Source organism: Chaetodon trifascialis, chromosome 15 (genome assembly GCF_039877785.1).
Source record: "Chaetodon trifascialis isolate fChaTrf1 chromosome 15, fChaTrf1.hap1, whole genome shotgun sequence".
Lineage (NCBI taxonomy): Eukaryota > Metazoa > Chordata > Actinopteri > Chaetodontiformes > Chaetodontidae > Chaetodon > Chaetodon trifascialis.
The window spans coordinates 12,792,672-12,813,556 of record NC_092070.1 but is presented as its reverse complement, the minus strand read 5'-3'; the positions used below and the strand labels follow the sequence as shown (position 1 = coordinate 12,813,556).

Genomic DNA, 20,885 nt, shown 5'->3' with positions numbered 1-20,885 from the left:
AGGTGTTCTCACTACTCTCAAGCAAGTCAATGCCTTTGTAGAAAAAAATAGACAGGTGTTATTACACAATGGCTTTTGCAGTGTATGTTCTGTCCTAAACAGTGAGGGTTTGTTGGCAAAAATTCACACCTCGTACCTTAATATAAATATTTAGCTGAAGAAGTGCACTCTCAACAAGGAGAGGAATCAGGGAGATCCACCCCCTAACTTACTTTATCAGCACTGGGAATTTCCTCACACAGCTTATTTCAATCTGTGGAGCAATCCTGATGATGAAAGACGATGAAATTGCAGTGGAATGCCTATTCTTTCACTGATTTTAATAAAATCATTAGACTGCTTTGTTTAATTATCAACTTAACCCTATTTTATTTTATTAAAATAGGAATTTTGAAACTTGGCTGCTTTGTTTTTCAGAGCAAACTTCTACAAGGAAAATGTTTTTGTCACAAATAAAGATTTGTCTCAGGAAAGGGAAAAAATACACATTTAAATGAAAACGGCAAACATTTTTTAACTGAATGATTGGGGGGGGGGGGGGGGGGGGCATTACTGCACAATTTTTCTTATTATTACATCAAGTAGTTAAGGAGTATTACACTCTGATTGCACCATCACTCAAACACAAGCAGCCCTGCCGCCCTGGGAGGGACTGGTCCACCTGTAATCATATGAACGACCCCCTCGTTCTTATTGGTCCACTGCTAAAATATTCATGGTGCCTTCAACGCTATTGGTGGACATGGACTAAGAAGGCGTGCTGCACCTTACTCATTGAAATTGATGAGGTTTGGTGACAGGTTCTTATTTTTAAAATGGTTTGAGTGTAAACTGACGGCCTATACATAACTCCAGCAGCATGTTAGTGTCACGTTTTTTACAGTGAGATTATACAGTTTGACTGAACGACTTTATCTGCAGCTAACTGACATTAGTGTGTAGAGCTCGCGGTGCGGTGTCTACTGTGTGTGTTCGGTTGCCAGCCGTCACTGCAACAACTGGGACAGCTTGGAATTTATTACTGCAAGGCTGGCATAGAAATGGCATCAATAGCAGCGGCGCATGAGCCAGGCTCCATACCGCTGGCCGACGCTTTAGTCCCAGCCAGTATATTTGCTCCAGACCGGGGAGGATGCGGGGACGACGCCGGGGACGAGTGCTTCGAGGACGCGGACATGATGAACGGCGAGCCCGAGGACCGCGGGGTCGACTTCACCAACAAGGTAAAGCTAGGCCCCGGATATTATGGCGCTGCCAAGCTAACGTTAGCTGTTCCTGGGAATGAATGAATGAAAGAAATACGTTTCTTGGATGTAACGATCGCTGTGTAATTACCAAACACAGTACGATGATCCATACTAAAGCCACAATGCACCCTTCGTTCCACATTAACGTTATTCACGCCTGACTTTCTGGACTCAGGGGGATTGCTTTTGCTGACGTTAAATAAACTAGCTAGTTGTGGCTAACGCTAGCCCCAGCTGATGCTTTAGCGCGTAAGCTAGCCTAACGTTAACGTTAGTGTCCTATCAGTCGGAACACATTGCACCGTGTGCGACCACAACACGTCTCTGCTGTCCATATCTGACGACACTGCTACTGTCAAGAGCAAAGCAGAGCAACATGATCGACTGTGCTGACAACCAAACCAAAACACTGACTTGTCATGAAGCGTTAACGCCGATAAGGAAACACACTGATGAAATACAGGGGAACAAGAGTGTGGTCTTTGGTCATCTGTATCATCAGCACTGGACATCTCTAACTGTAATGCCTATAAGTAATAAGAAAGACAAATAGTACAGGGCTGCAGACTTATGTTGATTTACCAAAAGTTGCTATGAGTCTCCTTAGAGTTATATAATGATGTTAACCTCTATGAGAGGGACAGCAATCAGGTTTGTGTCCAGAGGTGTCACGTTTCAGGAATTACACTACATTCCCCATAAACAGGTTGCGCAGGGTTGCATCAGGGAGGCTGTCCCTTGCTTACCTTTGGCTCCTGTCAGTTTCATCAGTTTGTGTCAGCCTCAATCAGTGTACTTTGATTGACTTTTGGAGTTTATTATCCTTGAGACAGCACACTGGGAACCTTTGGCACGACGATACTGGACCATGATATACTTTTGCAACACCATCAATTTATTTCCAATGCATATGTTTTAGCATATAGTGTAATATTAATAACACCCTCATGACCAGATTTTAATGGTGAAACCAATAATCTAATGTGATAGGGTGACAGAGTAATAAAGCTTTAATAGGAGAGGAAGTTGATTCTGTCACAGTTGTACTGAATTAAGTGGCAATTTCAGTGCAGTTTTATTGTGGTATTGATTGGCATAGTGGAACTTTTTAGGTCATCTGTATCAGCAGAGATAATAGTGGTGTGTTCACATGTAACCTTGAGGTCACGCAGCTTCATGGGAAGAGAGACAGCTGTGTTTGTGTGTGGAGTTTAGCTTTTGGACTTGCCTGGAGGCTTATTGTCTATTGATGCTTACATTTTGGGGGATGTCTGAACTGAAGAAAAAGTGTCCAGTGTGCTGCTCACTCTGAGGTCCGACATGGTTTCTCTTTAAATCAACTACACTTTGACAATTGCCAATTTTCTCTCCGTTTCTTTTCTCACCCCTGCATGCACGAACCCTATAGCTGGCACTTGTTAGCCCGAATGGAGAGCAGTATGACTCGTTACTCCGCCAGCTACGGGACAGGATGGAGGAGGGATGTGGAGAGACCATCTATGTGGTTGGGATGGGCTCAGGTGAGGAAAAAACAACAAACAGTTAACGCTGTTAAAGAAAACTATTCATTATTAACATCTTGAGCTCATTTTGAAAATGCGAAGTTTTGGAACTGTCTATGCCTTTATGAAACCTGGACAAAACATAGGGTCTCTTTGTTAAGTTGTGTACTGACCTCTTGTTCTTCTCCCTCCTCTCTGTTGCAGATGGTGGTGACTGGGGTCTGGATGAGAAGGATATGGAGGCCTCAGTAGCCACAGTGTGCTCTATGTGTGAGCAACTGGATGCAGACCTTATTCCGCTCCGGGAGCGCAACGAGGCTGCCGGTTTAGTGCGCGACTATCTGATCCGCCGGCGTGTGGGTGAGCTGGACTTCCTGGAGGTCAGGTGAGTGATCAGAAATATGACTAAAGAGGGGTCACGGTTACGATCAGGGACAGTTATTTCTTTTTTACTGGATTGGTTATGCTTTATTAACGAGACATGTTAGAGTTCTGCCTTTCTTGCTTTACTGTTGGTGATATTTTGGTACTCCTCTATCACGCAGGGTTGCAGTGGTGGGTAACGTGGATGCTGGTAAGAGTACTCTGCTGGGAGTGCTAACCCACGGAGAGCTGGACAATGGCAGGGGCTTTGCCCGCCAGAAGCTCTTCAGACACAAGCACGAGATGGAGAGTGGCAGGACCAGCAGTGTGGGGAATGATATCCTGGGGTTTGACCAGGAGGGACAGGTGAGAGCTACAGAGTCTGCTGGTTGCCATGTTTGTGAAAGAAAAATGTTGTTAGAATTATGGGTTATAGTTTATATAGTGACATCTTAAATGAAATATTGACAGTAACTAGAGAAATGAAGCAGGTTTACCTGTATAAGAGGTGAATGGAGCTATTGCATGTATCATGTAATAGCCCCATTATAAACTGTGCTTCCAGGTGGTGAACAAACCGGATAGTCATGGAGGAAGCCTGGATTGGACCAAAATCTGTGAGAAGTCCTCCAAAGTCATTACCTTCATAGACCTGGCTGGCCATGAGAAATACCTCAAGACCACCGTGTTTGGGATGACCGGACACCTGCCTGACTTCTGCATGCTCATGGTCAGTGGGGGGGCTCAGGAGGGAGGAGATGTGTGTTTTGTGGGTGTCTGTAGGCAATAGGAAATCAGCATCATGTCAGTTAATATAATATTAAAAAAAAGTATGAAAATGCTTTGTTTTTATCTTTATCTGTTGTACAGCATATCTGTAGATATACAGTGAAACATTTAAACTGCGGATTAAATCCTTAGCTGTTTTATAACTTACCCAAATATGAAATGATCTTTTCTCTCTCTCTCCCTGCCTCACCAGGTGGGCAGTAATGCAGGTATCGTAGGGATGACCAAAGAGCACCTGGGCCTGGCCTTAGCCCTGAATGTGCCTGTGTTTGTAGTGGTAACCAAGATTGACATGTGTCCAGCCAACATCCTGCAAGGTCAGTCCTCTGGAGCCCCTGTTACAACTCAACTTTACTTCTCTCTTCCATGTGCAACACGATGGAACAATCGGAAGAGCTAAATCATTATGTGTAAAGGCTACCTTGTTCTATATGCTGTCAATTTTCCTGAAATCTCTCAGAGTCACACCATGTGTCAATCTGCTGTAATTCTTGTGGTCTTTGCTCACAACAGAGACACTGAAGCTGCTCCAGAGACTACTGAAGTCCCCCGGCTGTAGGAAGATCCCTGTCCTGGTACAGAACAAAGACGACGTCATCGTTACGGCTTCAAACTTCAGTTCGGAGAGGTACTAAGGCTGTCCCAGTCAGATTCAGTGGAAGAGTAAACATGCTCCCTTTTAACCTCTGTTATGTCCCACCCCCTAGGATGTGTCCCATCTTTCAGATCTCCAATGTGACCGGAGAGAACATGGACCTGCTCAAGATGTTCCTCAACCTGCTGTCCTCCAGGACCTCCTACCGAGACGACCAGCCCGCTGAGTTTCAGATAGATGACACCTACTCTGTGCCGGTACTGGGACCATTGACAAACACCTATCGCTACCCACACCTCGTACAAAACAGGTCCTAAAACACTGATTATGTTGTGTTTATGCCTCAGGGAGTGGGAACAGTAGTATCAGGAACTACTTTACGTGGACTCATCCGTCTGAATGATACAATGCTACTAGGGCCCGACCCCTTGGGCAGCTTCATCCCCATTGCCGTCAAATCAATCCACCGCAAGAGAATGCCTGTGAAGGAGGTCAGAGGTGGCCAGACTGCCTCGTTCGCTCTCAAAAAGGTAGGAAGGGAAAAATCTCCCAGTGCATCATCTAGGGGGGAAGTTTGGGACTGCAGCACAGTACACATGCAATCAAGTTAAATATTCTGTCTCTAAACACTGGTGATGACCGACCTCCCTTAACTTGCATTACTTTATAATGCATTACTCCCAACACTGATGAACATATATGTTTTTTCCTCTCATTTCCTCAAGATCAAGCGTTCGTCCATAAGGAAAGGCATGGTGATGGTTTCCCCAAGGTTGTGCCCACAGGCCACTTGGGAGTTTGAGGCTGAGATCCTGGTCCTGCATCATCCCACTACGATATCCCCTAGATATCAGGCTATGGGTGGGTAACAATGACACGCAGCTTTATGTTATAGACTGAACTTTTGAGTGGCTTGAAGATTTGTAGCCAACTCCTCAAATGACATTTATTTAACATAATTTTAACTAAGTGTTGCTTGTTTGACGTCCAGCATGCTGACCAAGGTGCTCTCATTTTCCCTTTCTTTCACTCCGCCCAATCACCTTCCCGTCCTCACCCACCACTCAGTCCACTGTGGCAGCATCAGGCAAACAGCCACCATCTTGTCTATGAACAGAGACTGCTTACGGACAGGAGACAAGGCTTCAGTCCACTTCCGCTTCATCAAAACCCCCGAGTACCTGCACTGCGACCAGAGGCTGGTGTTCAGGGAGGGACGCACCAAGGCCGTGGGCACCATCACCAAGGTAGTACAGCTGCCTGGAGCAGCAAGGACTAACATGATGAGTGATTCGGGGAGGGGGCTCAGTACCGAGCAAATCAGTTTAATTTCATTTGGCATTTCAGAGTAATAGAAGTCCAGAAGAAAAACAGTATTTCCTTGTGTAAGAGCAAAAAGTTTGTAGAAATTACTGATTTCTGATTAGTCATTGTAGGAAAGAGTTTGAAGCAAGAACATGCCCTGGTGTTACTGACTTTTCCTACTCCCCCGTGAAACACTTGAACTCATCTCATCTCAGCTTCAGGCTCAGTTGTGTAGAATTTGCTTTCAAATAGCGAGTATCTCACTTTCTAACTTCTCAAATATTGCCTCGCATTCCTTTCAGCTGTTGCAGTCCACCAACAATTTGCCATCAAACTCCAAACCTCCACAAATCAAAATGCAGTCTACAAAGAAGGCACCGCTCCGAAAAGAGGACGGCACCGCGGCAGCCAGCGATGATGTAGCAACAATAGCACAGTCAGCAGGCCCGAGCACGACACAACCGGTGAGACGCGACTCAGTGTGCTACTTTGTGAAGTGCTGTGATCCTGTAACGCTGCTTTGGTTTCCTGCCTCTTACCTTGTACTTGCCCTAACATTGCAGCTCTTTTCTAACTCGTCCACTCCTCTGTGTCCTCCTCCCTTTCGTTTCCTTTGTCCCCTAACACCACCCTGTGCATCCTGCTTTGAATTTTGTCTCATTTCATCCTTTCACTTTGTTGTGCCACATCGCTCCTTCACAATCTCTCCCTCTACTCTGCTTGCGTGGCTGACTTCCTAAGGGGGAGGGAGAGGAAGACCCTCAGATAAAGGAGGGCAACAAAGAGAACAAGGTAAAAAGGGTCATTTTAAAATGAACAGCAGAGAACCTGGATTGGGGAGGTTGTATTTTACTTCATTAAGATGGTTGTGTCCATAGCCTGCCAATTTCTTTGATACATGCTGAGCACAAGTCTTCTGGTCATGTTCTTTTTTTAGCTGCCTAATATCACTACTTGCAATATTATCAAGTGTTTTTGTTCTTGCAGCCAAAGTCTGGAGGAGGTGGAAGGAGAAGGGGCGGCCAGAGGCACAAAGGAAAAGGTCAGAACAACAGCACCAACTCCACAGCAGCTCCCTCCTCGTCAGGAATAGGCGGCTGCTGAAGTGCCCTCTTGTCCCCTGTAAACCTCCCTCTCTGCTATCACTCCACCAAGTGTCTTCATTCCACAAACCATGAAGGATACAGATGTTTGGAGCAAGACACTCCTCACTCTTATTACGCCTTTTTACACCGGGTCCTATAGTTTTTTTTTGTTTGTTTGTCTTAAAGGGAACACACATGGGTATGTCCCAAACCAAAAGGCATACACCCTGAACACATTTTAATGTCAGCTGCCTTTAATACTTACTGAATGGTTTTGGTGATGGTTTTGGGTGTGGTTTTTGAGGTTAGCCTCACTCTGGATGATGATTTAATTTTTATCTATATTTCATATGTCTACGAATCTACAGTTCAGTCCTCTGGCTCTGTGTCAGTGGCAGGGAGGGAGGCTAAACCCAAAACAAGGGTCCAGTACCAATATGAGCAGCTATAAATGACACTCCCCCATGCATTCCCTGTGTATTTGCAATGAAAAACATTTCATGTACTATTTATACTGCATATGTAAATTAGCTGTTAGCTGTGCTCGGATTGGAAGGACGTCATTGTACAAAATGTATGCAAATCATAAATGAATGTAGCAGAGGGCACATAGTGATTTCAAATTCTAGATATACGGAAAGTATAAGGTGTTACATTTTAACTGTCAGTTATTTATTTTGGCATACATGCAGAACGTTCACACTGGTCGTCTTCGATCTCTCAACCTACTCTCACCGGCACTCTTAGATTCAGTCGTATCTGTCATGCTTTCACTGTCAGTCAGCCATGTTCCAAACGTTATATCAGTTGTGTCAGTACAAACAAATATAGCACATAATCTTGTCACTCCAACAGTTGCTCATGATTATAAGACATGCAGTACTTGCAGTGCTACTTGTAACTCTAGTACCCCATGCGTTATGGCCTGTTGCTGTTATAACATGTTGTGACATTTTAAAACACACTTTGCAGCTAAAAAACTGACCGTTAATAAATAAGCTTTACTGAACTTTTCAACCGTGCCTCTTTTTCAATATGTGTATTTTTCTCAGATTTCCTCAGCACACATTAAGAATCTTAATACTGTCATTTATTAATGGGCAAAAATATTTGGATGAGTTTTCAGTATGTTTATCATGATCTTTTTCAACAATATACTGTCACTCTTTGAAGCAGAGGGGGGGTTGTTGTGTAGTCTGGTCAGTTACACATGTTGCAAGTTGAAAGTGGCAACTATTGGCTGGACTGTCTTTGAGCAGACACCAGAGAGCAGAATATTCTGTGTATTTTGGTTGTTTACACAAGCTACAATTGTGTAAAACAGGGGACTTAATTTGAGCTTTCTGCACACGGGAAAGTTACAATTAACGATTAACAAGTCCAAAAAAAATTCTCAACTGAAATTACATGACAGCTCAACACCTGCAAGATCTAATGAGCTCAGCAGGAATAAGACAAACCAGCAAAGTCTCCCAAAGTACCCCGCTGAAAATGTATTATCTAGAATAGTCAACATTTAGAATAAATGGGCAATTCCTCATTTTCTGCAGCTCTAAGCCAGAAGTAAAGGTCAATCTGGAAATCAGTATGTAAGCTAGGAATGATAAAAGTTCTATGCTGAATTGCTTTAAGGGCACATTTAGTCACAAGCAACAGTTATGTTTACTTTCTATACAAAAAAAATTAGATGTAACATTTATTTACTGTAGATTGCAACACAAAAAAATATTGATCTACTTCATTTACATTATTTCGTACAGGTGCACACTGTTTGCTACCTCTGATAAGGTAGCTCATATACCCATAGTGTTGTATTACAATTGGAAAAGGCTTTACTCGGCATGTGCAACATTAATATTTAATGAAATATTTTGTTGAATTCATGACATTGAGGTAAGTAGAATTCCACTCAAAAATAATTTGTAACTTTACAGCTCCATGTTCAGGAATGTTCTGTTTTGGTCTTCATATATGTGAATTTCCAGGGTAATGTGGAATTTAGGACTATGTTAAAAAGTCTGGTGTTTGTCATGGTGATGACCTGCTGCTGTATTTTACAGACATGCAACCAATGCAAAAGACTGTGCATGTCACTCCTGCACAAAAAAAAAAACGAACTCAGCTATGAAAAGCTGACTGGTCAGCTGTGAGTACTGAAGAAATACTTACTGTTAGGACACGCTGAGTGCTCCAGTCCTATAGCAAGAGACTGTTCTGTCGCACAGCCGGAGTGTTTCATCTTTATATACAGTCTTCCCCATGTAGTGCAACGTTCCACACTAGATCTGAATTACAATAAGAGTATGCACCTTAATGCACACGTGCTTCAGCAAACTGGCCAACCTTTGTGACGACATGAGAGTCTCATTAATGATTAGGACGTCGCCATTGTCCGACGCTGAAAGGTGAAGTGACAGATAGGTTCTGTAAAGTTGTCACTCACTGTTACAGACAACTGTCTGTTTATGATTGAAAGTCTGTAAGAAACTGGTGTGGGGACATCAAATACACGCAGACAGGCAGGACAGGACAGGAGTCAAACGTTTTTTGCTATGTGTTTTAGCCATCAATGTCCCAGCTGAAGAGGTGATGTTTCACCAGCATATCCTGCACCCCTTCCTTCAGTGGTCTCTGCTCCTTCTCCTGGAAAGGACAGGAAATGTGGAAAGCCTTTACCTTAAGACAGAATCAACACTACACCACAGAGGGCAGTTCCATTGTATTAGACTTCTGGCCAAGAGGTCTGATGCTGAAAAAGCACATCCATATCAGAGAAGCAGATATCTGAAACAGCAAGTAGAAGTTCTTCTTTGCTGACTACTAATATGTTGTCTTTGAATAGTAAGACTTGCTAACTACTGCTCTACATGGGGAAGCTATGGTAATCTCCTTGGCTCACCTCTTTCTTGTCAGGTAGCTCACAGTCTTGGGAGAGGCTGAAGGCAAATTTTGACAGGACCCTGAGGAGACGACAACAGGACACTGGTCTGTAAGCAGCTTGTCCTATTTAACCATTAACCAGTAACCAGTTAAGCTTTTCTTACCTGAGCTCACACTTGATCTGTACCCATCCAGGACTGCGAAGGAATGACCATGGGTGATACCATTTTTCTACAGCAGCCATGCTGGAGCACAACACCTCCAACCATAGATGCAGCACCTGCTCACTGGCGGGGTAGACACATGTTTAGATACAATGTACAGAGTGACTGTGATTTAAATTGTGTGTGTCTTAAAAACTTACTTGAGACCAACACAGACAAGAGACCTGAACTTGATGTCCATCTGAGCGTGTGCAGAGTCGTGGCTCATGTTGACCGACTGCACTGCCTAGGAAGAGCAGACAGAGGGCTCTCATGCACTTCCTACCATCATTTATCTGTACAGGCTGACACAGCCAGGCCTTACTGGGCAGACAGTCCTCATACTGAACAATAAGCTAAATAAAGACTTTGTTTGTCGTACACATAGTTATTAAATGCTTACTTACTCTGTATAACAGCTCCTCTGGAGTTAGTACTTTCCCATCTTCATCTAACCTGGTAAATACCAGAAGAGAATGAGCTGTTACATTTTTTATTCCCCTGCCAACGCGCAACTTTTAACATTTCGATTCGTACTGATGGTGAACAGGTAAACTTTATTGGTTTATATGCATGATGAATTTATTAGTTTTGCTTCGACAGATCACACTCCCCCCCCCATGCTCATGTTAAACAGTCATGTAATCATAGAGTTTGACAAAACAAATGACAATGGAGTGACTGTTTCACCTGTAGGTTTTACACAGCACCAGTCTGGAGTAGACAGAGTTGAAGTCTCTCTCTACCTCTCTGCTGGCCGCCTGAGAGAAAACCAGAAGACAAAGAATGATTAAGCCCCGTTGTAATCTGACACAGCAGCTGTGTGCAGCATAATGCCATTTGGAATTTCTCCTACCTCTTCTATGAATAACCACGGGTGACAAGGCCCTCCTAGTATAGATGGTTTCTTGAGACCGTGCTGAAATATGGCCTTCAGGGCAGGACACAATGTGCCCCTGGCCAGGTCTGTCACTGCCTCTGTCACAGAGTCATCACCTGCTAATGAGTACTGGGGACAGACACAAAAGCACAAATCACTGTTTAGGAACACTGCACATTCACAATGAGGACACTGGAAGGGGAATGTGAGGCAACAAAGACAAAAACGGGCAAATGTCACATGCATATTGAATATTCTAAATCTGGGCAAATTAATGTCAGCATGGAAACACAAGCTGATAATTAACTGCTTCTATACCTCCTTGCTTCTTTCGTCTAGGATCTCCACAAACTTGGCAGGAAACCAACCTGTTACAGAGCCACGTAAAATGCATGTCAAATGAGCCGTAAGTTAGATTATAAAAAAAATTAATTATCCAGATGGCAATAGTGGGAGTTGACACGTTGGAAAAGCGCTCACCTCTAAGGCCGTTGAGCTCTCCAACCCAGCAGTGCTCATCCTTCTGTGAAATGATCTGAAAAAGAAATATGAAAGCACAGCGGGATAAGAATCAGAGGTAAGGGGTCATGTACATGTGCAAAAAACAAGAAGCAACGTGCTGTTTATGTGTGTCTCAGTGTAAGTCATGACTCACAGTGATGATGTCATTCTTCCTGAAGCCCAGCTCGTCGTCATCGTGTCGCTCAAAGTCCAGCAAAGCCTTTGCCCGTCTCCGCCGGTTGCGAGAAACCACAAGAAAGTTTTCATGATCTCGCTGGTGGCTCTCCATGGAGTAGTCGGGTGTTAGGTCCTACAGAGACGAGACAGGAGAAGTCTAAAAATAAAAATGGATGGAGGTATAGATACTGAATGCCACAATTTAATGGTGTTACAGGATTAAATTTAGGACTGAGCTATTTAGTTTGACATGCCAGAAAATGGAGGGATGCCTCTCTTAATGCTCCTCTTATTTTTGGTTGATTCATTGTCCACAGCAGGACATAAACCACAGTGTTCCTGTGCTGCAGTGTGTGAGCTCACAGTGCTGGAGTGATGTGGGTCCAGACAGTGGAAGTGCTCTGCCGTGCGGGTGATGGCCTCACGCAGGGCGGCCACCAGCTCGGTCTGCTTAATGTTCTTGGATTTCAAAGCCTCTGCCTCATCTTCCCCGAACAGCAGGGAGCTCAGGGTGGACTTCCTGCGCAGAGATTGTCTCCTCACCACCTGAATGCAAGATTAATTATTTTGAAGAACGGACACACACACATCATCTTGTCCTAATAAAAAGAATTAATATTTCAGCATACTAACTTTGCAAAGACTACGGCGACTGACCTTGTTGAGATTTGTGTTAAGGGTTGTGCTGTTCCCATTGTTGAGCTGCGTCTGTTCATTTAGGATATAGGCTAGATGCTTATGTCGGTGGGCTTCCAGTGTTTCCTGGGATAGTGTCCCTGCTAGCCTCATAGCCTCCCCAAGAACTGCAGGCCCATCTCTCAACTGGCTTGGCAAGTCCGACAGAGTATTAAAAATGGATGCAGAGTTCTCTGATGAGACGAGTTCCTCCTCCTGGGGGCGGGGAGTAAATTTTACAAGGATTATTGCTCAACATCTACAGCTTTTGTCAAGTAGTACCTGGAGCTGCTGGTGACAAGTTGGTGTGGGATGGTTTCTAGCTATAGAAGTGTATAATGTATGCTGATATTTATGGCTATAACATGTCCATCATCATAATCATCATCATACAAATACCTTGATCTTGAGCATGCCCAGTGTGACCTGGAAGAGCACCAATGAGCCCTGGTAGAAGAGCAGGTCCCAGATCCTCAGGAGCAGCCGTATGTCCACCACACTGGCAAATGATGTCAGGAACCAATGCAGCGTGATCAGCGACAACTCTGGATGAGTAAGAAGCAGGGGGTTACATACTGTATGTGATATGGAGGGTGATGATCTCCCACAATGTAGCTGGTTGAGGCAGCAGATATATGGACTTCACTCCAGTCAGAGAATCAAACTCCAGAGAAGAGACATCTTCAATTTTGTGACCGCGTGAGTCACTTGCTCTCTCTTTCATTATACCCATCCTTACCTATGTCATGCTCCTGCAGAAGGCGGTCAAGGGCTGGCAGGTACTGAACAATGAGTTGGCGGAGAACCCTCTGGTCCGTTTGGACGCCCAGCAGAGTAGAAGAGAAGTAGGACGGAGGAAGGAGGTCTTCAATCAGGGCACACATCATCCATAGCACATCCTCCTCCTCAAGAAAGAGCAGGAGACAGGAGACCACCTGTGGGAGGGCAGCGAAGATGGAAAAAGTAAGAAAGACAAGAGCAAAACGTAACAGTGATGCAAATGTGATGAACGTGTTACAATGAATGTGTGTTTTGAGTCAGCTGGCTGACGTCATGTTTTTGTTTTTGCTCATTCTGTAGACATGTGTCCTCACCATGCCAGTGCCCTGACAGTAGCCAATGTCTGGGTAGAGCCAGGCCAGGCCCCTCAGTACCCGCCGCAGCCTTGGCACTCCAACACTGGTCAGACTACTGAAACACGCATTGGTTGGCATAGTCCGTAACAGGTCCTTCTCTATCTGAGAGACAGAGGTGAACAAGGAACAATGACATCATGATTACAGAGAGCAGCAGGAGTGGTTGGAGAAGGGGGTGGAGAGGGGAAAAAAGTAATAAAGACCTCATGTTCATCTTGGTTAATGTGAGCACCTCGTTACCCGAGTTCTAATATCGAGGGTATTTTATATTTCAATTAATTGTGAATTATCTCTGACTTTATAGCATCATGGCAGTGCTTGATCCATTACCGACCTCATCTGTCTATCTACTCGTGTCCAAGTACAGTAAATGTATAAGATATAGTTATTTAAAGAAGATTATTTGATACTATTTAAGCAGTTGTTTCCCACTATTTACTAATCAATTAACCATTAATCATTGATGCATGTTGTCATTGCTTAGTAGGATAACTTGAATGGGATTGTGCTTGTTTACATGAACAGTAACTAGGAATTCTACCTGTTTGGCGGTGGTCGTGTCATCGTTGGAACTGTTCTTAATAATTTCCCGGTAAGGGATCTCAGAGGTCCTCTTCTTCTGCAGTGCTCCAGACAGACGCATCCAAAGCTAACAGACAAAACATCCTTAAAGTGCTGAAATGGGTTTTGTGACTTTGGAGATCATTTTTATGAATGTAAATGCTCACTGTGGCACTCTTGTGTCAATAGGTTTAACTTTTATTTAGTCAGTATTTTAGCCCGGTGAGTTCCACTCCTAATCAATGACACGAATCGTTATCCCATGCTGAACAAGTCTACTTACCTGAGGCCTCATGCTGTGAGGTATGCCACCTAGCACCAAGGAACGTAAACGCTCAGAGCGTGGAAGGACGGGATCAATCAGATCCCAGGTCAGGTCACCCACTGTGTGGTTGTGAGTGAACTCCAGGTGGGCTTGCCAGCGTAATCGCTGCTGGGGGTCTTCACGCTGGGGTGAGCCATCAGTGCCCAGCCAGGACCTGGACTTCCCTCCATCTGAGTGAGGACAGTGTGACACATGAGGATTTAGCAGTTTGTGTTCTTTGTAATCAAATTTCTAACACTTAGCACCACACCACCTCTTGATCTGAGGAGGTGAATATATTTGAAAATGCTAGCCATACACTATTTAGGAAATCAATCAGCTGAATGCAGGAAATATACTGTACTGATGCAAGACAGAATATTGGATAATTTAAGCACAGAAAACAGCATTCTGACCCACTACAATAGAGCAGGCCTTGACCCAAAAACTCAAGTGGTACAAAACAAATTTTCCACTCATCACCAAAAAACAAATACAGCAAAAGAGAAGCTCAGTACATAATATAGCCACAGTGCCCAGAAATGAAGATTTCTGTTTATGTTTCTAGAATGGGATTCAGGAGTTTTACCAATGTGTGAGGACAAAAGAAATGGGCGTGTGTGTGCGTGTGTTCATGTAAGTGAAGGCATTACCTTCAGTGTCCACTCTGAAGCCAAACTCATCATACTGGAGTTCGGGCTGTTCTGAAGGGTCTTTCTGTAGAGACAGACAAATAGTATCCAATTTATTAGTGGAGAGAAGGTGACTACAGCTTTTCTGAGCATTTTTAACTTCAGTTAAACAACAGATCAGAAGTCAGTGTCACATGAGGACAAAGCTCCTGTGGTGTTTTTTATCTTCATATCCAGATGCGTCATAGCTTATCTTATTTTCTGCTGCTTTGTTGTTTGTCAGACCTTTTTTTCCGGTCTTTAAAATAGTCACACTCTTAATTCTCTATTGTCATTAAAACAAAATAAATTCTAATGAAGGTTTGCACTTTGACATCATATGAAGTCACTTCCTTACTTGATGGTACTTGGCCAAAATGTCCTGGGGCCACATGCTGGGGGTGAGAGCAGAGAACGGCCCACCAGGGGCTGGTGTGTAGGTACCTACAGTATAAGAACGACAGAGTCACGCATCAGAAAGACGGGCACTTAGAGGTTCAGTCTTTCATACTATTACTCTAATATTAAAGGACCAGTGTGTGGGATTTAGTAGCATCTGGCAGAGACATTGCAGACTGCAACCAACTGAATACCACTCACCCTCCCTTCTCCTTCTGGTTGCCACAAAACTGTGTAGATATAAAGAGTTCATTCTAAGGTAACAAAAACACATTCTAATTTTGAGGCGATTATACACCAACAACATAATTGGAAATATAATTTTCCATTTCTGCCAATAGATCCCCATAAATCGCACATACTGGACCTATACTATTTGTGTTATTTCAGCCCTCCAAGGTCAGTGTGCATTTGCAGACAAGTCTTGCTGATAACGAAAAACAAATTTAACACCTCTCTTCAAATCAGGAGCATTTCACACTTATGTTGAAAACCAAATTTGTAAAAATCTTTACCTGACATTTTAATGGTAGTAGAGCGAATGGCCTCTATATGCAAACACCGCACTCACTCTGGAGAGAGGTCAGAAGATAGCACCCACTCTGTGAAAAGGACAAACAGAGGAAGAGAAATGGTTGGTGATTCAGTTCCTGGAGAACTCCAAAGTGCTCCAGAAGCAGTCTTTAACTGCTTAAGTCCATCATGTTGTGCATTTTCTACTCTCATTGATTTCAAGTTATTACAATGCATCTTATCTAAATCTGTCTCTTTGCCGTAAAGAATCGTTGTTTTTTTTTTTTTTTAAATGCTTCCACTACCTTAATGATGAAGAAACAGAGTCCAATAATCCTCTAACAAAACAACGGTCCTTCAAGCATGACTGAAGGAAGAGCGGCAGAGGTTCTGAACTAATACAGGAAGTGAGGGAGGAAGAGAGCTTGAGGGAGAGAGAAAGGAGAGCATTCTGGTGTCTCCTCTCAAAGCCATATGACTGCTGTACTGTCCAGAGGCTAATTAACTCCCTTCACTTTGTGTCTGTGCTCTATTTTGAGATGAAACCATTATGGGAGAACACAGAGAGCTTCTCAGTAGATATTCATTACAAAAAGTCTGCTCACTATTTACTTAAGTCATTTAGTGAACAGCTTTTTCTTCATGAGGCCAACAGATGAGAGATGCATGTTTTTCTATACTGGCTAGTTCATAATTACAAAATTGTGAATATACATAGGTAGTTATTTGTATGTTTTTATTGTGTCACATCTCCTTTAAATACCAGGAAAGGTGTCTCTTAACTCTTTTAAAAATATACTACATAGTCAATCAGTATATAATGCAGTAGGAAAGTAAGAAAAAGAGCCATTTACAGCACTTGGTCAAACATCACCATCATCTATTCTAAGGGTGGCAACGAAGCTTAGGCAGTTACTTTATAGCCATCCATCCCTGGCAATTTTGGTTCATGTTACGTCACATAAGGAAGGAGCATCAGTCGGCCAACTGGCTGCAGGCTATACTCTATTATCTATCTGCAAAGGTCCAGCAGGTATGGCACCTACAGAGAACAACACATGAATGCAACAGAACTTGCAAACTTAAGTGCCTGGATTTTTTTTTTAGCTCAGCCTATTTGCCTACAGGCTATCATACTCTTGACTGAATTTCATTTAATACAACTGCAGCATTATAAACAACACATGCTACATACAGTACAAACATGTATTAAAGCTGAAGCCAAAGAATTCAGATCCAAAAGGCAAGTAGATGTGCTGCTGCTGCAATACATCATTATGAGCTCAATAAATAATGGTCAATCCCCCGATTACAGGATAGTAAACACCAAATATTTGAGAAACAGAGTTTCCTCATCAATTAAGGCCGGAAAGAATCTGGATGCATAACGTCATGACATCTTGCTTTCACGTTCACATGTAAGTATCTTGAGACGGGGCACCGTTCAGCATGCAAGCACTGATGAACCACACACAAACACAGACAGGCAGACGCAACAATACAACAATCAGAACCTGAAAAGAGGCTCACAGGCACGAAAAAAACCCTGCCAAAATGATTCATTCCAGCAGCAGGCTTGCGGCATCTGAAGAGGGATTTAGGACTTAAGAGAGATGAGAAATCAATTTGAGGTTTGGAGGATGGCCAAGTACTTTCAGGCTCCCTCTGTGTGCAGCTCAGGGGAGCACTGGGATTTTGGAGCTGCTCCCTTACAAGAACACTGACAGTTTAATCACCTGCCAAGAAAATCAACAAGACTGAACCCCTGCTGCGAACTGTTGCACATACAGACAATCTAACTGCAAAATTCTGCTGCAGAAGGAAGAAAAGGTTAGACAGGAAACGACTGGTTCATTATTCAATTAGTCATTCAATATAAAGAAATCAGCAACTGTCCCGGCTACTTGTTTAAGTCATTTTTCAAACAGAAATGCCAAACGTTTACTAGTTGCAGGTTGTCAATGTAAGGATGTCCTGCTTTTCTTTGTTTTATTATAGTAAAGTGACTCTTTTGGGGTTTTAAACTGCTGGTTGGTTGTTTGGTTGTCTGTGAAATCCTGATGGGCATTTTTTAATGCAATTAAACAACTGGACCACCCAGTGGAAACCCATGCAAATCAGGAAACCCACATAAACACGGGGAGAGCATGCACCCTCCCAGTCGGGAATCAATGCCTTCTTGCTGTGAGCCGACAGTGCTAACCACTGATTCACTGTGCTTTTCAGAGTCAAAGTAAGATTTTTCATTACTGCAAAGAATTACAGCAAATTAGAAAGAGCCTTTTGGCTGTTTACAAGAGTCAAATGTGAGGACAAGTAGGTTGCTTCCATTCTGAAGGCAGGTAGCTTGCTGTGGATATCAGCTGTCATTGCAGTTGAAGTTATGCTGGAGTAAATACGATCACCGATCAACAAGTTTATATTACGTCAGGAGGACATAAGAGGCCATAGAGCCCAACCAATACTTTAGGAATGGGGAAAATAAAGACATTAAGACATGAATGTTTTTCTATATTACATTATTTACCATTTCAAATTTTAGCAATATTATTCAACTGTACAATCAACAGCCTTTGTTCTTCCTTTGACAAAAGTTCTTTGTCAAGTTCTTCAGCAAAAGGTCTGTGTCAGTTTATATCAATATCAATATGTTTTGGGATATGGTCAATTCTCTACAAATTAAATGAGAAAGTGTTTATGGGTTAAAAAATAACCAGACAAGATATCATATTTACTCAAAAAATAATGTCAAAATCCAGCTTTACCACAAAGCAGTCCTACTCAACAGCATTCCCCAAAATGGCAGAATACAACCAGAGATACTGAAGGGAGAGCAACCATGGACTACAAATTCATATGATCTCACAATCAATGGGAAATTCCATTCATTATAGTTACTGCTGTCAATTGCAAGCAAACACACTGTCTGATATTACGATCTTGTTACAGTCATGTGCTTCCAAGGATTTAACTCCCAGAAGCAACATGAAAAAAATCAAGGTTTGTTTCTTAGCAGGGGAGCTGGGTCTTCAGCAGGAAGTTTACCTAACTTTGTTTATCTTACTCTGAAGACAAGAAGATCTTTTCCACTATTGAGGCGTGGCTGCGCTCACCTGTGTTTGCACAGACTGGTCAACACCCTGCTACAAGCAAACCAAAGAGTAACTTCCTGCTGCACAGACAGGGCTAGTGTGTGTGTGTGTGTGTGTGTGTGTGTGTGTGTGTGTGTGTGTGTGTGTGTGTGTGTGTGTGTGTGTGTATGGTAAAACCCTTCCTCTTACAACAGTAATGAATATTCTTCTTTTTGCCTTGACACTTGAGTGCGTGCTGCCCTGTCGGCTTGCCCTACCGACACCCCCCTCCCCTTCCCAAACACCACCTCCAGTTTTTCCTCACAGCAACCACAACAATGGTGACTCATGTTCCCCTCTTGTGAATATGCCCACCTACACAGCCACGTATGTCAGACAAGCGCTGCCTCATGCTCCGCCAAGTTAGCATTGGCTGAATGATAGACAGTCCTTCATTCTCTTTGGCAGGCTCTCTTTCTCTCTCTCTCTTCCTCTCGTCATCACACACACACACTGCCATGCATCACATGTATCCATTCACAGTTTACTTACACACAGAGGCGTGTGCCAAACCCATCCATATCTAGAGCTGCAATAATTAATCCATTAATCTGAGTAATATTTAAAGAAAAGAAAATGTCAAAATTTGCCGATTCCAGCCTGTGGAATGAGGATATTTTCTGGTTTTTCCACTTCTCTACGACAGTAACCTGAACATTTGGGGAGGTCATCTTGGGCTTGATTTTCTGACATTTTATGGAAGAAAGAAATTTATTGACAGATTAACCTATTATTCAAATAATTATTAGCTGCAGCCCTTTCCAAATCCAACACTTTCCATGGAGTTTAGAAGTAGAAACCATTCTGCAGGGGAAGGAGCTTAATAACAACTTACAGCTCTTATTCGTAACAAGCTATTAGACATGAGATTACATATAGCAACAAGTGACCCCCCCGCATTTGTGGTTAGAGAGGACACAGCATCGCCGTATGTTTTCAGGAGTATAATGGCTTTTATGTGATATTCTCACACACCGCAGTCACTGTTAAACCTGACAGTTGAGCATCAAAGCTAACGTTTTGCACGAGCTGTTCAATAGACACGCGCGTGATAAAGCGAAATATCTGTGAGGTCTTATGGGACTATTTCGCTTCCTTGCATACAGTTGCGTCTACATTGTGCGACCATCGTGCAGAATTGTTTAACGTTAGCTAACTTAGCGTTACGTCAAACCCCAGCTGACGTCAGAGCCAGTGAAACGGCAAGAAAATGAGCAGCACTTTTCAATGGCAACACCTTTGCCCGACTGCTTTTACAGTTATTTACACATTTTTACGCAATGAGCTGTGCCTGCGAATTAATAAAACTCCGAACACCCGTCTCATACACCAAGACGTTAATGTAGTCACTGTTGTCAGCTGTTAGCATACATGCTACATATCGCTTTTAGCTAACAGTAAAATACAACGGCGGACAACAGCCTGCTCACTGCTTACCGTGACATTATTCTGGTGAAAGCACAAGGTTATGGTTTGTGGCCGAAATGAGAAGACGCCATATGCTATACCATCTTTCGTCTCGTATTTGTGATTCCCCTGCGTTGTGCACCTGCTAGCGACGTGTAGCTCCGTTGTATCCTTGCACCCTTTCAAGGTTTTCCCTTTCCTTCCCGAGAAGTAGTTCCAGATCCCGGAACTACACTTCTCACTGAAAAATATCCTTCCGCAGAGGAATAGATGACGTAGGCACACGACGTTTATTTCTTCCATTCATTCATTAGTTCTGTCGTCGTACATCCCAGCCCTGCACAAGTCGACCAGTCACGAGTCACAGCAGGAGTAATAGTAATGTCAGATGAAAGAGGAGCGCCATCACAAACTTCACTGCAAAGAAGACGACTAATCATGGAAGTCTGGGTCCATGATGGTTGTTTGGCTTTTGTGAATGACACGTCAAACCTTTTGAATCATGCCTTTTTAAAAGAATGTATATCCCTATTACTGACAATATAAGAGAGAAATAAATAA

General features: G+C 43.1%; 2 protein-coding genes across 3 annotated transcripts; one reads left to right on the top strand and one right to left on the bottom strand.

Annotated features, from left to right (window-relative positions):
• Positions 1 to 739: 739 nt before the first annotated feature.
• gtpbp1 (GTP binding protein 1) lies at positions 740 to 7,903 on the top strand. Of its 2 annotated transcripts, XM_070980383.1 has the most exons (14): positions 758 to 1,223; positions 2,656 to 2,767; positions 2,954 to 3,134; positions 3,295 to 3,478; positions 3,678 to 3,842; positions 4,095 to 4,218; positions 4,415 to 4,529; positions 4,609 to 4,753; positions 4,844 to 5,026; positions 5,222 to 5,357; positions 5,565 to 5,743; positions 6,104 to 6,265; positions 6,543 to 6,593; positions 6,789 to 7,903. In XM_070980383.1, the coding sequence occupies exons 1-14, from the start codon at positions 1,041 to 1,043 to the stop codon at positions 6,903 to 6,905; spliced, it is 2,037 nt and encodes a 678-aa protein (XP_070836484.1). In that variant the 5' UTR covers positions 758 to 1,040; the 3' UTR covers positions 6,906 to 7,903. The 2 variants fall into 2 exon arrangements, with proteins under 2 accessions (XP_070836485.1, XP_070836484.1); XM_070980384.1 differs by lacking the exon at positions 6,543 to 6,593 and having other exon boundaries at positions 740 to 1,223.
• Positions 7,540 to 20,523, bottom strand: sgsm3 (small G protein signaling modulator 3). The gene is made up of 21 exons (XM_070980382.1): positions 20,355 to 20,523; positions 15,789 to 15,875; positions 15,233 to 15,318; positions 14,857 to 14,920; positions 14,183 to 14,394; positions 13,880 to 13,987; positions 13,297 to 13,440; positions 12,942 to 13,137; positions 12,602 to 12,747; positions 12,185 to 12,418; positions 11,891 to 12,073; positions 11,505 to 11,660; positions 11,330 to 11,384; positions 11,168 to 11,217; positions 10,826 to 10,978; positions 10,660 to 10,730; positions 10,377 to 10,425; positions 10,131 to 10,216; positions 9,931 to 10,053; positions 9,786 to 9,846; positions 7,540 to 9,529 (listed from the first exon to the last, which is right to left on the bottom strand). Exons 2-21 carry the CDS (start codon positions 15,793 to 15,795, stop codon positions 9,446 to 9,448), a joined length of 2,268 nt encoding a protein of 755 aa, XP_070836483.1. The 5' UTR covers positions 15,796 to 15,875; positions 20,355 to 20,523; the 3' UTR covers positions 7,540 to 9,445.
• Positions 20,524 to 20,885: the final 362 nt, after the last annotated feature.

What these genes read in the sequence shown, in the direction of transcription:
- gtpbp1 (XM_070980383.1), top strand. Translation starts at nt 1,041, where the DNA reads ATGGCATCAATAGCAGCGGCGCATGAGCCAGGCTCCATACCGCTGGCC. An exon ending in CCTCGTTCGCTCTCAAAAAG is followed by an intron (nt 5,027 to 5,221) that starts GTAGGAAGGGAA and finishes CATTTCCTCAAG; the next exon opens with ATCAAGCGTTCGTCCATAAG. An exon ending in CCCTAGATATCAGGCTATGG is followed by an intron (nt 5,358 to 5,564) that starts GTGGGTAACAAT and finishes CCCACCACTCAG; the next exon opens with TCCACTGTGGCAGCATCAGG.
- sgsm3 (XM_070980382.1), bottom strand. An exon ending in CTTCAGAGTGGACACTGAAG is followed by an intron (nt 14,395 to 14,856) that starts GTAATGCCTTCA and finishes GTCCTCACTCAG; the next exon opens with ATGGAGGGAAGTCCAGGTCC. An exon ending in CTTGTCTGTGTTGGTCTCAA is followed by an intron (nt 10,054 to 10,130) that starts GTAAGTTTTTAA and finishes CTACCCCGCCAG; the next exon opens with TGAGCAGGTGCTGCATCTAT.